This window comes from Muntiacus reevesi, chromosome X (genome assembly GCF_963930625.1).
Source record: "Muntiacus reevesi chromosome X, mMunRee1.1, whole genome shotgun sequence".
Lineage (NCBI taxonomy): Eukaryota > Metazoa > Chordata > Mammalia > Artiodactyla > Cervidae > Muntiacus > Muntiacus reevesi.
The window spans coordinates 121267080-121282032 of record NC_089271.1 but is presented as its reverse complement, the minus strand read 5'-3'; the positions used below and the strand labels follow the sequence as shown (position 1 = coordinate 121282032).

At 39.2% G+C, this 14953-nt stretch overlaps 1 protein-coding gene across 1 annotated transcript in view; it reads right to left on the bottom strand.

Annotated features, from left to right (window-relative positions):
- The window catches only part of AIFM1 (apoptosis inducing factor mitochondria associated 1), a 28328-nt gene extending 15120 nt beyond the window's left edge, over nt 1–13208 (bottom strand). Inside the window, exons 1-5 of the mRNA XM_065914922.1 lie at nt 12954–13208; nt 6481–6623; nt 2069–2168; nt 1009–1133; nt 751–881 (exon numbers count right to left, since the gene is read on the bottom strand). Coding sequence (XP_065770994.1) covers nt 751–881; nt 1009–1133; nt 2069–2168; nt 6481–6623; nt 12954–13059 — 605 coding nt within the window. The 5' untranslated portion in view covers nt 13060–13208. The remainder of the gene's footprint in view (nt 1–750; nt 882–1008; nt 1134–2068; nt 2169–6480; nt 6624–12953) is intronic.
- Nucleotides 13209–14953: the final 1745 nt, after the last annotated feature.

The window sequence follows — 14953 nt, the reverse complement described above, 5'->3', positions numbered from 1 at the left end:
CATGGACAGAGGAGACTGTAGTCCAAGGGGTACAAAGAGTTGGACACAACTAAGCGATTAAGCATCCACACATAATTGGAAGTATGCATCCTGCTTGATAACAGGACATGATACGAGTGAGGAAGGCAGATAGATTTATAAAATTTAGTCCAGTGTCAAAAGGATCCACTAACGAGGAAAAAAACTGATACCCAAGAACATGGTACTGGACTCAGGAGATCCAAGGAGCCTTTTAAAGGAAAGGGCTTTTTGACCTGGATTCCTAAGTCTCTCATGCAAAGATTTTAATAAAAAGTTTCTTCCTTTGTGTTCCCACTGTATCCCTGCAATTCTGAATGTTTCCTGGGATGTCAAAGAAAGTGCCATAGAACAGTGTCTTTTGTTCTGCTTTTATGGGACATGCCTAGGCAAGTTTGAGGACGTGACAACACAGGCTGAGCTGCTCTTCGAAGTCTGATACAAGGTCCTGGGAACAGGGGCATTAGTACTTCAGAGGCCAACATTATAACTTCAGCTATTGGTAGCACTGGTTAACAGAATCCAGGACTCTTGCCACTACAGCCTGATGTTCGCTCTAAGCTGTACACGCGCTCTAAGCATGTACTACAGTGGACTCCGGAGTGCTGCCAAGTCACCTGTCTTATGTGCTGTGTGCAGTTCCTGCTAAATCCTGTCCTATTCTCTGTGCTGAAGAGACAGTACAACCAGCTGAAGTTGCTGGTTGAGCCCATTTTACATAAGTGAACAGACCTTCGTTCTTTTCCATTCCATTGTTTGAATCGCAGTGTCTTTGTGACATTCGGGTCATCTGAAAACCACAGTTCTTTTGAAAGAGGAGGTCTCATGTAAGGCAGCTCAGGGTCTTCAGATACAATCAGTACCTTTGGACACAAAATAATGATACTTATCACAGCCAAGTTGTTTAAGAGGCAAATGTCAAAGTGCTCACGTTGGCTAAGTGCTTGTGGATCACACCTTCCACGTCAAGCAAGACAGTGTGTGCCTTACCCTGGCTCCAGGATCGCGAGCCCGGATGGATCTGGCTGCAGCAAAAGCAGCAGTGCCTCCACCAATGAGCAGGAATGGAACGTGACTTGGTATCCTAACTTGGGGTTCTGGCTCTCCTTCCGGAGCTATAAGCAAAAGATCAGACAAAGTGAATATTTTTTAAGTCTCAGATGACTCCTTGTGACTATTTTAAAAAAAATCACCTTGAACTTGACTCAATCTTTTATATAAAAAGCTAGCAAAACACTGCAACTACATTAATCTTAACAAACATCACATCTTCTGAAACGACAGGAAAAGGAAGCGTCCCTGTGATAAGTGAAGGATACTCAAAAAGAGGTGAATGATGTGGCCAATGTCATTGACTCACTAAGCCTCTCAGAACTAGAACCTAGCTTCAATGTTTAGCTATTTCTCAAATATACTAGAAAGTATATATTAGAAGGCTTCTGCCCTGCCCATTTAATTTCTTAATGGCCAACAGGTAAATATCAAGTTCAGTTTCACCTTTTGTTAGTAATAATGTGGGAAAACTGAGCAGATCAATTGGGGATTAGTAAACAATCTTCAAGAATAAGGAGGTGTTATGGCAGAAAGTGATAGAAATTGGCCTACCTGGAGTTGTGGGGTTTATTAAAGGATTAAAACATTCCTGAGAAATCAAGCCAGGAGTGTGGGATGGAAATGATGGCTAGCGCTATATGCTTTAGGCAAACAAACACATCCTCAACAACTCCGAACTCCAAAGACTCACAAGGGGAACAAAACAGACCAAAAGAATATCCTCATTGGGGGAAAAAAGGCTTTCATCTCTTTTCCAATAAGTATCTTTGCCAACCTTGCATTTTTTAATTTAAAGCTTGCCTTTTAAGAGTTTAATATAACCAATCACTAATCACTAAGTTTATTCTCAAATCTAAATTACAGTCAAACACTTGTAATATCATAGTTTCTGTAAGTTTACAATCTCACAGTATCATCATGTCAATGAAAGACCTGCAAAGCACAGCAAATTGTCTATAACTTTCCCTTTATATACTGAGTCTCAAATCATACTCACCAGATGATGTGGCTCTTTTCTGTTTCTCTTCTGGTGTCAGCCCTAACCCTGAAATTCTTTCATTGTATCTTTTTTTGTCATCTTTTATTGTCTTGTAGGCCTGTAGACCCAAACATGGAGAAAATTTATTTCATCATACAGCTAGCTAGCACATATCATAAGTAACATTCATTATCTTTCAATTAAATGAGAAGCTTTTGTCTATATGAAGTTAGTTCTTCTGTGTTAGAATCACTAAGGCAAAAATATTTTCTTAAGAAATAAAAAAATATTTAGTGTGTACACACTTGGTGTGGAAAGAATACAGGTAAGCAGATGAAAATGTTCCAGTTTCAGATTTCCTTAGGCTCTATGTCAAGAATTTTCCTCATGTTTAATTCTGAAGGTACAGCTAAAGAAAAAAGAAATACTTTATATTGGAAGAATAAAGTGCTAGAAAGAGCTAAACTTTATAAAAGAGGTTTTGGACTCTGCTGGATACTAGCTGTGAAACCAATCTATAGGGTCCTGGGTAGGAAGCTGGGTCATAAGTTCTCTTGGAAGATGTGCCAGGTTATCTAAGTATCACAGGACTTAGATAACACCCTGAAGCATGACCACCAGTATGCTTGTCTCATAGAATAACCCATCTTTCCCTCAAAGGCCTATTCTTTAATGACACTCAGATACTTAATGGGCAAACATCTCACTTAAACAACTATTGTATTTAAAATATACTATCTTCTCTATCCTTTCAAATTGAAGGGTTAGTTTTTTTTAAACACAGCATTAGAATTGAATAGTTTTATTTTTTTAATTCAGCATCAGAATTTACTGAAGATCTTTTAAAAAACAGTAGGCAAGAACGACTTGTTTTCATTATAACACTTTTGCTCTTTTCATACCCCACAGGGTCAGCAAGACAGGAATTTAAGTGACCACATGTCAGCTGAAATTCCATGTTATTGATTAACTGGAGGAAAAAGTAAGGATAATCAGAGGAAGTAGCATAAAACATGTTTTAAGAATAATATGATCCTCTTACAGAGTAACCCACTATGCAATGTACTGCATTAAGGAATCTGAACTCTCAGATTTGCACTTGACATTTATCAGCCTGGAAACATCTAATATACAATATGAATGGATTAGAAAATTAAGTGCTGTATGTTAAAAGATAATGGTTATTCCTTGAATTTACCACTAAGTTCATCAAATTCATAAACTGAATTCAAGTAACACTAATTTCAGGAAGAGTTTTATTTTTAATCTTGGCAGCAGATATTATATACAAGTCCAGCATTTACTCATTCCTTAAAAAAATATTTATTTTAAGAAAAGGATTTCTACCTAAAAAGATGGCTTAAGCTGGTCACTGTGAGTGAACAGAGAAATAAACTGGGGTCATGTTCACACTGAGACAGATATCCAATAATAGCCTAGGCCCTCTCACACCTCCTATTGGCTTCACACATCAGGGAAGAGGAGACCAAGAAATACCTTGAGGTTTACTGGGGAAAGAACAAGAAAGAGGTTTGTCATATATTTAGCTTTTAAGTAAATGTTCTGATATAAAAATAAGTTACAGACCTACTAAATAAAAATTAACTTTTCCCCCAAGTGTCTCTGTCTCCCCAGTTTGCAGATTTCCAGTCGGTGACATGAACACATGTCAGGTGAAAAAAAACTACAAAATTCTGAAATACGTTAGCAGACAACTGTTCTAAACAGATGAATGTAATGCCATCTATTCCACTTGAAGGAATATGAAAGGTGACAGTTCATTTTCTGAGTGAGGCAATGTGGTCCTATCAGTTGAACAATGGCTCAAATACTAAATCTCATTAAATACTCTAAAGGCCACTTTCGCTCTGTGCGTGTGTGTGCGCGTGCGCGCGTGCACACTCAGCGGTGTCCGCCTTTTTGCAACCCCATGGATTGTATGTCGCTCACCAGGCTCCTCTGCTCACTGACAAATCTAAGTCACCTCAGATCATGTTTTAAATGATTTAAAATGTAATCTAAAACAAAACACAATAGTTTGATAAGTTGTAGGTAGACAAAAGCTTATCATTTAACCTAAAACCACTATAATACAGCAGCTTTTATTATTACCAGTGTTGGATAAACACAGAGGGCAATGAGGCATTTAACTGAATGGCTTGAGAGGAACTTGTGCTTCACAGACATTTCTAAGACAAGAGGAAGCAACAGTATGAGTGGCCCTGTCCTGTGGCCTGGCATTAAGAGATTTGCCCGGCCAGCTCTGTGCAGGCCATCCAACTCTGGTACAGCAACATGAACCAGAGGTTTAATGGGTTTCAAATGTTACAAACATATCAGATACGAACAATTTAAATCTATTTCTGAATGAATGGGGTGGAACTGATGGGAAAAGTTGAGAGAGCTATGAAATGGAAAAATTAAGGTTTAGGGGGTAGTATCTAAAAAATGAAAGAGAGGCATTTAAGAAAGCAGTTGACACAAATGCATTAGCTTATACCACTTCAGCCACTAGTTTGACCAAATTATAGATTACAAAAGGGACACTGCCAAATGAATTTAGTTGAAATAGAGGCTGGGGGTGAGTGTGGAGAACACTGCAATTTCTATGGCTTTTTGGACCTCCTCAGAAGCATTCAATAAAATGCCCTTTCACGATAAAAGTAGGGTTAATTTACTGTTTCCCACAAAACACAGAAATTATATTTTACCTAAAATAATTCAAAATGGATGGTGTTCAAGTCACCTTTATTTGCTTACTCAATGTTTACTCTTTGAGGCTATCTTGTTAGGTATGCAGCACTAAAGCACAATATAATTTAGCATCATAAAAAAAGAATTATGAAATTGGCAAAAGTTTCAAAGACAGGGTTGATGATGAGGATTTATAGCAATCATTAAATGTATGGCTTCAGATATTTCCGGTAAGACTTTAACAGTTTGAAGAATGAGATTTGAGGACTCCCTAGTGACTGACAATGTCCCTTTAATAAATACCTAGAAAGCACATGCCGTGAATGTTTCATCGTGTTCTAATGGATCAAGTTTTCATTAGTGCCATGGTCTCACCCACCCTACCCCCAAAATATATTTGAGTGTAAGTATCTTACATAATAAACTCCTGCCCCAGTGACTGTTGCTCCTACAATTAAGAAGTATACTAGGCTGCTGCCATCTTTCCCAGAAGCACCTGTAGACGCTAGTGATCTAGAAGGGGGTCCTAGGTGATGACACTGCACAACTGTAGGTAAAGATAAGGCCAAGAGAGAAACAAAGGGAAATAGAAAAAGCACTAAGTATTAATGAAGAAACATTCAATATAAAGGCAGGGAAGTGTTTTTGGTTACCCTGTGCTACAAAGAAAAACAAGTGCTGTTCCAGGATTGGAGGAGAATGTATATTTCCTCAAAGTCTGTCACCAGACAGAGCTCACCTAGTTTTCACTCTGATTCAACTCACAGCTGGCAAGAGCTATCTACTTTCCTTGTGCATTTGGAGTTAGGTCAGAGAATGATCATCTAAGTGACTTCAAATAATTTCATGTCCCCCCCTCCTTTTTTTTTAACTCAGTGACTGAGTAACAAAGATAAGTTCACCCTCTTACCAATGTAGAAAGAACTAAAATTGTAATGTTGTCCAACCATTTGCTCTCAATAAGTAAAATAAACAGCTTCCTTCAATCAAGGGCGTTACTAGGTGTTATCTAAGTTGGTTCACTCAACCTTACATGATCCAGCTTTAGACTGATCTGCTTAGTCACAGTAAACTCTGCCAAGTTAAAAAAAATGCCCACAGAATAATTCCTCTGTCACCAGCTAAGCTGATCACAGTTCATTTAAGGGGATATTATTGTGGTAATACTACATAACAGTTTAAAGCACATTTCTCGCCTCACACAAACTCCATCCTAAACCTGGAGATACTAGACCTATTTCTATAATTTAGTCTTTGGATGAGGTTCCTGGATAAGTTTTCCTTTCAGGAATGCTGAACTGAAGGTTATTGTTTTTAAATGTTTATCATCCCAAGCCAAGGAAAAATACAATATTTGGCAAATGGGTCAAAATCAAATATTGTGCTAAGGAGCTGCAATGAATTTTGACCTTATTCATAGGTTAGTGCATTATATCCAAAAGAAAATGTACAATTCCATAGATTAGTCAAATCTAAGGAAATGCAGAAGCTTTCAAGTAAAGAGTAAAAAGACAAGTGCAAAGAGCAAAGATCATCAACGAGAGATTAAATTTCAGTCATTCCCAAACTGGTTCTCACAGACTATTAGACAGTAGGCACTCTAAAGAAGGCTCTTTGGAAATTCTTCCAAAAAGAGAAAGGAGAATTAGTTGTAAAAGTCTTAAAGCAGAGTAGTACTGAGTCTATTAATGGGAGCTGTTTGGCAGCTTCTTTACACAAGCTGCTTTTCTACTTACATATGCACCAGCTCCTATTGTTGATAAGCCCACAATAAGGACTAATACAGAATTATCGATTTTGCCCCCTGATGGACCAGAGCTAGCCATTTGTCTTGTCATCTGGAGTTCTAGAGGAACATGCCATCGCTGGAACAAGTTGCCTAAGGAACACAATTTATTAAGACACACACACATACAAAAATAAAATAGTTAATACATGTTTATGACTAAATGTCAATGCATTGCACAAGTAAAGACGTAAATGCACATTGGGCTGTGTCATATTCACTGTCAAATGACCAAGGGGAAAAAAAACTTAAAACTGTACACACAAATACAACAGATATCAGAATGTACACTCTAAAGTTGTTGGAGTTTTACAAGTATAATTTAATGCTGTCCAGGGAGGAATTTATAGCTTCCAGAAAAGGTAATGAAAAACATGGGCAGTTCACCAAATACTTCTCTCTTCACATCTTCACCATAAATGAAGCAAACACGGAGAGATGACTGAATAGACAGATATAACAAGTTAACTACAGGCTACCTGGGACACTCTAACAATCACTTAAGGAGTAATTTAAATGGCTGGCTCAAACCTTGCACAAATAGACTCCAGCAACACACTCTAACCAGAATAGAGTTTAGCCTTGCATGAAAGGTAATGTGTCTTGGAAGACAGAAATACTAAATCTCAGAAGAAAACCAGAAAAAAAAAATTAGGTGAATTTATCTCCCCCAAAGAACTGACGAATTTTGGATTATATTTTTTAGAATGACAAAATTTAAAATATCCACTGACTAATTGGCTCTTAGTCCTCCAAAATAATACAAAGATTATGTTGATGTAGAAACTCGGAATGGCTATTAAGAATCTGAGGATCATAACAACGCTCACACATGGAAATGTCAGAGTTTCATAGACTTCTTTCTCCAGGAGGATGCTGGCATTTTCAAATGAAGGAAGAAGGTCCCAGCACCTTCCCTGCTTGTGACAGTCTTCATGTTGACTACTGACCTAGAACAGGGCTTTGCAAATTTTTTCTGTAAAGGACCAGATAGAAAATCTTTTCAGCTTTGCAGGCCACACAGTCTCTGCTGTAACTACTTAATCCTGCTGATGTTGTGCCAAAGCAACCACAACATAAAAATGAATGGGTGTGATTGTGTCCCAACAAAACTTTGTTAGCAGACAGTGAAATGTGAATTTTAAATAATTTTCAAAAAATCGTCTATTAAAATTTTTTTGAGCCATCTTAAAAATGTAAAAACCAATTTTAGCTCAAGGGGCATAGGAAAGCATGTGGGTTTGGCCTGTGGGCTGTAGTTTGCCAATCCTGATCTAGAGCAGTGGTTCTAAAACTTGTGTGGGCATCAGAGCCCCCCAGAGGGTTTATTAAAGCAGGGAAGGCCAGACCTACACCACCCCCGCCCCAGAGTCTCTGAGCTGGAGGATCTGGGATAGGGCTCAAGAAATAGCATTTCTAGTGAGTTCCCAGGTGATACTGATGCTGCCAGTCTACACTTTGAGAATCACTGGTCTAGAGGCAAGTAGGTATGTTCTGATCTGACCAAGCTTTAAAAAACAAACACAAGAGCGCCGGTAGCTGGTCCATATGTACTTGTAGAAATTCAAAATAGAGAGCTTTTCCACAGCTTTCACAATTACAGGGCTCAGAGGGGTACAAACATGTCCAAAACACAGCTGCATTCTCTTACCTGAAATCCTTGGAAACGTGGGCATCCCAGAGCTTAGAATTATTAGGTGGTAAGTATATAATGCATATACCATGCAGTAAGTAACACCCAGTACAATAAGGGGCAGCAACCCAGTCACAGGCATTAATGTTTCTATGACCGGTCACAATGAAGAGAATAAACAGAAGATTCTAAGTTCACTTCTCTCCAGTTCGGGTTCCAAAAACTTGACAAATGAGTTCCAAAAACTTGATTTTTTTAGTCCTATTTTTATTTCTAAATTACAGATAAGAAACTATGGATCTATATTCTTAGAACTGGAAAAGTATTTTTCTCTACTGTTTTTATTTCTTACCTGTTTTAGAATCTTTCATCACTGAATAAAATTAAATGGCTTATATACGCGAACAACAACAAATCATGAAAATAAAAACATGGGCAAGGGTTGAGAAACTTATCTCAATCTGGGCAAGCTTTTGATTTTCAGAAGTCCATAAAAATGATGAAGCATCAGAAATAGAAACTGACAAATCTCAGAGCTTAGAAAACGAAACTGGGTAGAAAAAGTTCCACATGGTTAGATATAGTACAATGAATTTAGTTGTCTCTTACCTCCATCCCAAGTTTTTTTTTCTTTAACCAAAAATAAATGTTTTTAAAATTCCATTTATTCCTCTAGAAGATGCTAAATCTAAAAACCATAACAACTTTGTTTTAGTATAATAATTTAAGTTCAGCAGTTTTTGCCTCAATTTGCAAAAAAAAGACATTTAAAAGCAAATTGACTTTTAAAAAAGGAAATGGGTTTACATTGACACTATTGCTCGAAAAGAAATACAACACAATACAGTCATTAACCAACCAACTTTTTACATATCTAGTGACTTTAATTTTGTAAAAGATGATAATATGGTATGGATGTTCATATTTCCCTCCAATTTTCTTTTACCTATAAAGTTATTCCCCCCCCAAAAAAATTATTCCCACACCTTTCCTACCACAGCCTCAGAGTTTTAGGAAATCTTACATAAAGACTGAAACATGCCTTTTCATTTGTCTTACTAATGTGGGAAAGCCCCCTTAATCCTTGACCTCTCATTGCACCAATCTACTTATTTTAGATTTTCTGCAGTCAGACCACATGTACCAAAGTAGAGCTTTCTTCCTCACACTTATGATTTTTTTAAACTGATCATTTATACATAATAATATGATTGCCATTTTTGCAATAATTAGAACCTCTACCATGTCATATAATTATCATTTCTTTGTAGTTGTTGGAATAATTAAGATCTAGTTTCTTAGCAAGTCTGATATTATAATACAATATTATTGTCTATATTCATTATATCATGCAAGGATTCAATTCCTGTAGGAGTTTGCTCAATAAATATGTCATGAATTAATGAATAAAATAAAGAAATAGAAATTCATCCCAGTTCTACTGATAAGGACTGAACATTTTGAAGAAATTTTTGCAAAGAAGTTTTGAATACCACAGGCTAGCGTTAGAATAGTACCTAAATCACAAATTCACTGCTCTAAGTTTCATAATCTCATATTTTTCCATACACCCATAAGCCCTTTTCGACAAATACATCCATACAACTGAGGCACCCAGAAATTTCAAGTGGTTAGGAGGTCTAACATGCTCTTGAATCTTGTTTTCTGAACATCAAATTTATTCTTCTGACATGTCTAAAACACAGGATCAGACAAGCCTAGGTAATCTGTCCATTGCAGCTAAATGCCTCTTGTGTGAAACACTCCAAAGAAAGGCACCAGAAGAAAAATGATTTTGATGACACACAAAAAAATCTAACTCTATTCTGCAAAGTTAAGTCCTTCACAGTACTAGGGTTCAGTCACTGAGAATTTACCATGTACCAGACTGTACAAAATGCTGAGGACACAAAGCTAAATGTGACACAATTCCTGTCCTCTAGTAGTGTACAGTTTAGGAGGGGAGAATGGCTGTAACTATTCTGAGTATCAGAAAAATGGGCTTGACACAAATCACAAGAGATTCAAGGTTGCTCAGTTTGGCTTTTTAATCCTTAGGTCAGTGGAACAAAAGGGAGTCATTATTCACTCAGAATAGCAGTTTCCAAACTTGCCTGATCATTCGAATTGTATCATCAGCCTTGTTAAATATAAATTCCCATGGCTCTCTTCCAAAGATTCTCATTTGGTACAGTTGGGGTTGGCCCTCCACTTTAACTTATTCAACCAGGCAAGTTTGGAAACATGAAAGTTACAATATACAGAAACTCCCTTAAAATATTAGCAAATATCTAGAAGAAAAGGTTGACTTGCTAAAATTTTCTTCCGGAACGGTCTGTCCCAGCAAAAAGAGTGGGTAAAGGCTTGTCTTCTAGGCTTCAAAAAAGTGTCATTTGGCAGTGTCCAGGAAGTCTGGATCATTGCCCACAAGGAATACAGTTTCTTTTTTAAGAGGGTGAAACCTGTTCTGAACAGAGCAAAATGTTCAAACATTTGACCCTCAGGTCGGGGGTCAGTGATGAGTTTGACCGCATCAATAGCACAATGTTTGATAACCAAATAAAAAACTACCTAACAGAAAACATCTATTACCTACCTAACCCATATGCTCCTCAATTCTGAATGCTTACACAAAGTGGTTACTATAAATTACCTTCAATCATTTCTGGAAAGAGGCAGAGCATCCAAATATAGTAAATAACCAGAGAGTAGCAATTATCGTTTTAAGGCAAAGGGCAACATATAATGCAAATGAACTGGACAATAGTAACAGATATGGATGAGAAGTTCCAAGGTAGGTTTAAAGTTTGCTATAATCCTGGCAAAGAACTAGTGAGGAGGGAGGGGAAAACAGGAAGGGGAAATGGCCTATCTACAAACATGCCTCTCCCTGATCTATGTAAAAACATATGGTAAACACTACTATGGGCAAAAGAATTCAGATTAAGAGCAATTAGTCATTAAGCCACAAAACAAGGTTGATTCCTAAAACGACAGAATCATTTCCTTTTGAAATTGTAACCCCACACCCACCCATTGCTAAAGACAATAAGGTTATCCTCTGGTGCTTGGCCAATGGGCAAATAACTGTATACAAAGAAATGGATGGATCTGTCAAGAAGTCAGAATATACTCTACAGCAGACTGCCTTAAAACAAAGTCATGCAATGGAAAAGAACACTTTTAGTGAGTATTTTTCAGTAGTTCTAATATCACCAACCATCTCAAACGTCTCTTAAATCAATTCACCTTTGCAAATCCACACTTAATTGATGAGAACGTTTGTTCAGACTTCAGAATGTTGGCAAAAGTTGTGAGTTTTAGGCAAAATAAGTACACAGTTTGAAAGCCCAGTGTGGATGAAAATCATCAGCTTACCTAAATTTCTGTCCAACTTACATACAGCATCCTCAATTCAACGCACAAAACCCATACATCATAGACAGGATGTTAGTTTTTCAAACCTAATCTAGTTTTTCAAATCTCTGTTAAGGCAGAAGTGTTTAAGTTTCAAGAGCAACACGACTTAGGACATACCTCAGGTACACCCATCAGGAAACATTTTCTTGAGGGATAGCAACTGGAAAAACTATTCAAATGTACATTTATAAAGACTCTCACAATCTAAGGGAAATATTTTCCACTTTTTAAAAAGCACCCAGCAAGCAGTTCCACATTGAAAAGGCCTCAAGGCAGTTCTATATTGACACTGCTAATATGAATATCCTTGGGTGACCATTCAAAGATTATTGATAAAAAAAATAACAAACCAACAAAACCAAGCACCTTCTACTGGTGGATAATTCTTTACCCCCTTGAAGTTGTGCAGGTTGAAAACTGGCAGGTTCAAGACAGGTTTAGATAAATTCAAGGATATCCGATGCCCAATGGGCTTAAAGGGGAACCAGATTTATCCTTAACCTTTTGAGATCAAACTTTAGGAAGCAGTGTGGAGTTGGGGCAAGAGGATTAAGGTCCTAGAGACTGGCAAACTATCCTCTGCTCTACCTATTAATTAGGTATATGACCTTGAGCAAGTAATCTCACCTCTCTGTGCCTCGGTTTATTATCTATAAAATGAGTGGGTTGAATTTTACCATGAAATCCCTTCCAGCTCTAAAATTTGCTGAAACAAGTTCATGGGCGGGGGCAAATACAATGTGTTCTGCAAACTGTTTCTTTGAAACATTAGAGACCATCAAGAATTAGACTGACCAGGCAACTCAACTCAAATGAATTCTGGGTCAAATCTTTCCGGTGGTTGGCGCACAGCGGACAGACTTCTTACTTGCATTGCACTATTTCTGTTTCCCAAGGGACTCAAACCTGTGACTCTCATCTGGGGTTTGGAAGGTAAGCAGGTTATATGCTCACTTACAGAAGAACTCAGGCGCAGGGCTTGTGTCCTGCTTCAAGTCTCACAAATCGATAAATGACAAAGTCTACTTGACCTCACTGCTCTAAAAAGGCGAACTGGGGGTGGCCGGGAGGTGGCACTGGACAATACAAGACCGCCAGCTCTTCTGTTATCCCTGAACAGCCAACCCTCACAGGAAGAGGCCTCAAGCCGACTACCGGGCTCAGATCCTTTGAAGGTCAGGTCGGCTCGGCTTGCGAAACTCACGGTTTGGATCCCGCCAATTCGGAATTCACACGATCGATCGTGAGTGTGTGTAGTTTTATTTCCCAGGGATGGGGGTGGGGTGGGGGAGCCCTGAGCGGCATAGGGAGCCTGTGGAACCCAGGCCCTTGGTCTTCAAGGTGGGGGTTGCCTGGGATGGGTCAGTCACCTGGGAGCCGGTTCCTCTGCCTCGGGCCTCGGACGCACACTGTCCGCACCAAGGGCGCCAGCTTCTGCTTCAAAGCACCCGCTGCCAGGCCTCCACACCGGAACATTTCGGCAACCGCTGCCCTGGACCTGCTCCTCCTCTCCTTTCTTCTTACGCACGTACCAACGGGTCAGACACCCTGCGCCCTGACCCGCTCCCCCAGCTCCCTTCACACGCACTCTACGCAGGCTCCTCCTCCCAGCTCCGGGTGTGCATTGGCCAGCTAAGCCGGCCTGCCGGAGCTGGGGAAGGGGAAGCGCGGCTGGAGGCCTACTGCGCAGGCGTGGCGCTCCGCGCAGCATTGCGATTGGCCCGCACGGGGAGGAGCTGGGCGCAGGCGCCTAGCTGTCCGAACACTTGGCTAGACCCCAGGCGGAGTTGCTTGCAAGTTTCCAAGGGCTGGGGGCACTGCGTTCCGCTAGGCGAGCTCAGAAAGCTGTCTGAGGAGGGACCGGTGAAGCCGCTTTGCTGGAAGGCGGTGGCCGCTGCTGCCGCTGTGTCGATAGCGGGAACCTGTAACGGCACCTCACAAAGCGTGGCCCCAGCACAGTTTGTTCTTCTGTTTAAGCCACTGATTACTAGGTCCTAAACCTTCCGGATTCTCTGACGGTAGTCCACTTCCAGTCTTTGCGGAGGTCCCGCTGAGGCACCTGGCTATGCAGATTCGGAGTGGACTTCCTTCTTTTACAAGTTGCTAGCGCTTTCCCACCCAGCCCTTGTTTCCTGGAGGAGGAATCATTATGGGCTCTCTTTCCCAAATCTGTCATCGTGCAGTTCTGTGTCTTAGACGCTGTCCCCGGTGCTGCGGCTAGTCTCCTGCTTATTATGGCTTCCATGCTTGAGGGCAGGATGCGGGCAAAGAGTTCGTGTTTCACAAACTTTCTGTGAGAGAAATCCTAAGCAGGATTTTAAGAATTATGGGAGGAGTAGAATGAGGGACAGAGTGTAAATAGGTGTTTTGAATCCACCAAATGTAAAAATATATTTTTTGCAGTATGCAAAATATACGCCTTTTTCAAAGTTTTGAGTTACATATTTTAAATTTGCATATAATTGGAAATATAATTGCTTTACCATATAAATAAATATAATGCATTTAATAATGAAATATTATAAATAACAATGAAATATAATAAATACAATAAGTAAATTTATTATATGAATATAACATTGGAATATAATTGCTTTACAGTGTTGTTAGTTTCTGCTGTACCACAACTTAAATCAGCTATATATATATATATCTCCCCGCCCTCTTGAGCCTCCCTCCCCACCCCCTTGAGTTACATGTTCATTTAACAAGTATTTATTGAGCATGTGCCACTTGGACTGTGCCATGAAAGAAGCTCTGGAGGATATGAAAAGTATAGAAAGTGGTCACTGTCTAGTTGGGAGATGAGATATATTGGTCATTTAAATAATAACATCTGATGTAGTGCCAGAGCAAGAGAAAATAGTACAGGATGGAATAGCTAACGAAGGACTTCATGTAAAAAGTGTTACTTGAGCTCTGTCTTGAAGAATGAATAGTAAAATTAACATAGACAGTGGAGGAGAAGGAATGATGTTTCAGATGGTGAATACTTTGGACCAAAAGTAATATTTTCAGTGGTGAAGCATCATTAAATTTGGATCCAGTCTGCTCCAGGTTTGAATCCTGGCTCTGCCACTTGGGGCAAGTCACTTATGCCTCACTTTCCTCATCTACCAATCCCATAGGGTTGTTGTGAAGATTAAATGAACTAATATTTGTAAAGTATCTTAGAGGAAGCACCATGCCATTTAAAATGCTTGGAAGAATAGAACAAACAAAACCCACCACATTTTCATGGGAAAGTGGCAGCGAGTACATACTAGGAAGTAAATAAGGACAGGTGAATGTGGTGGGGCCAGATTCAAACAGGCAAAAAAGTTTGGCCCTAATATTGTAGGTGATGAAATTATCATTTTTAGTGGAATTA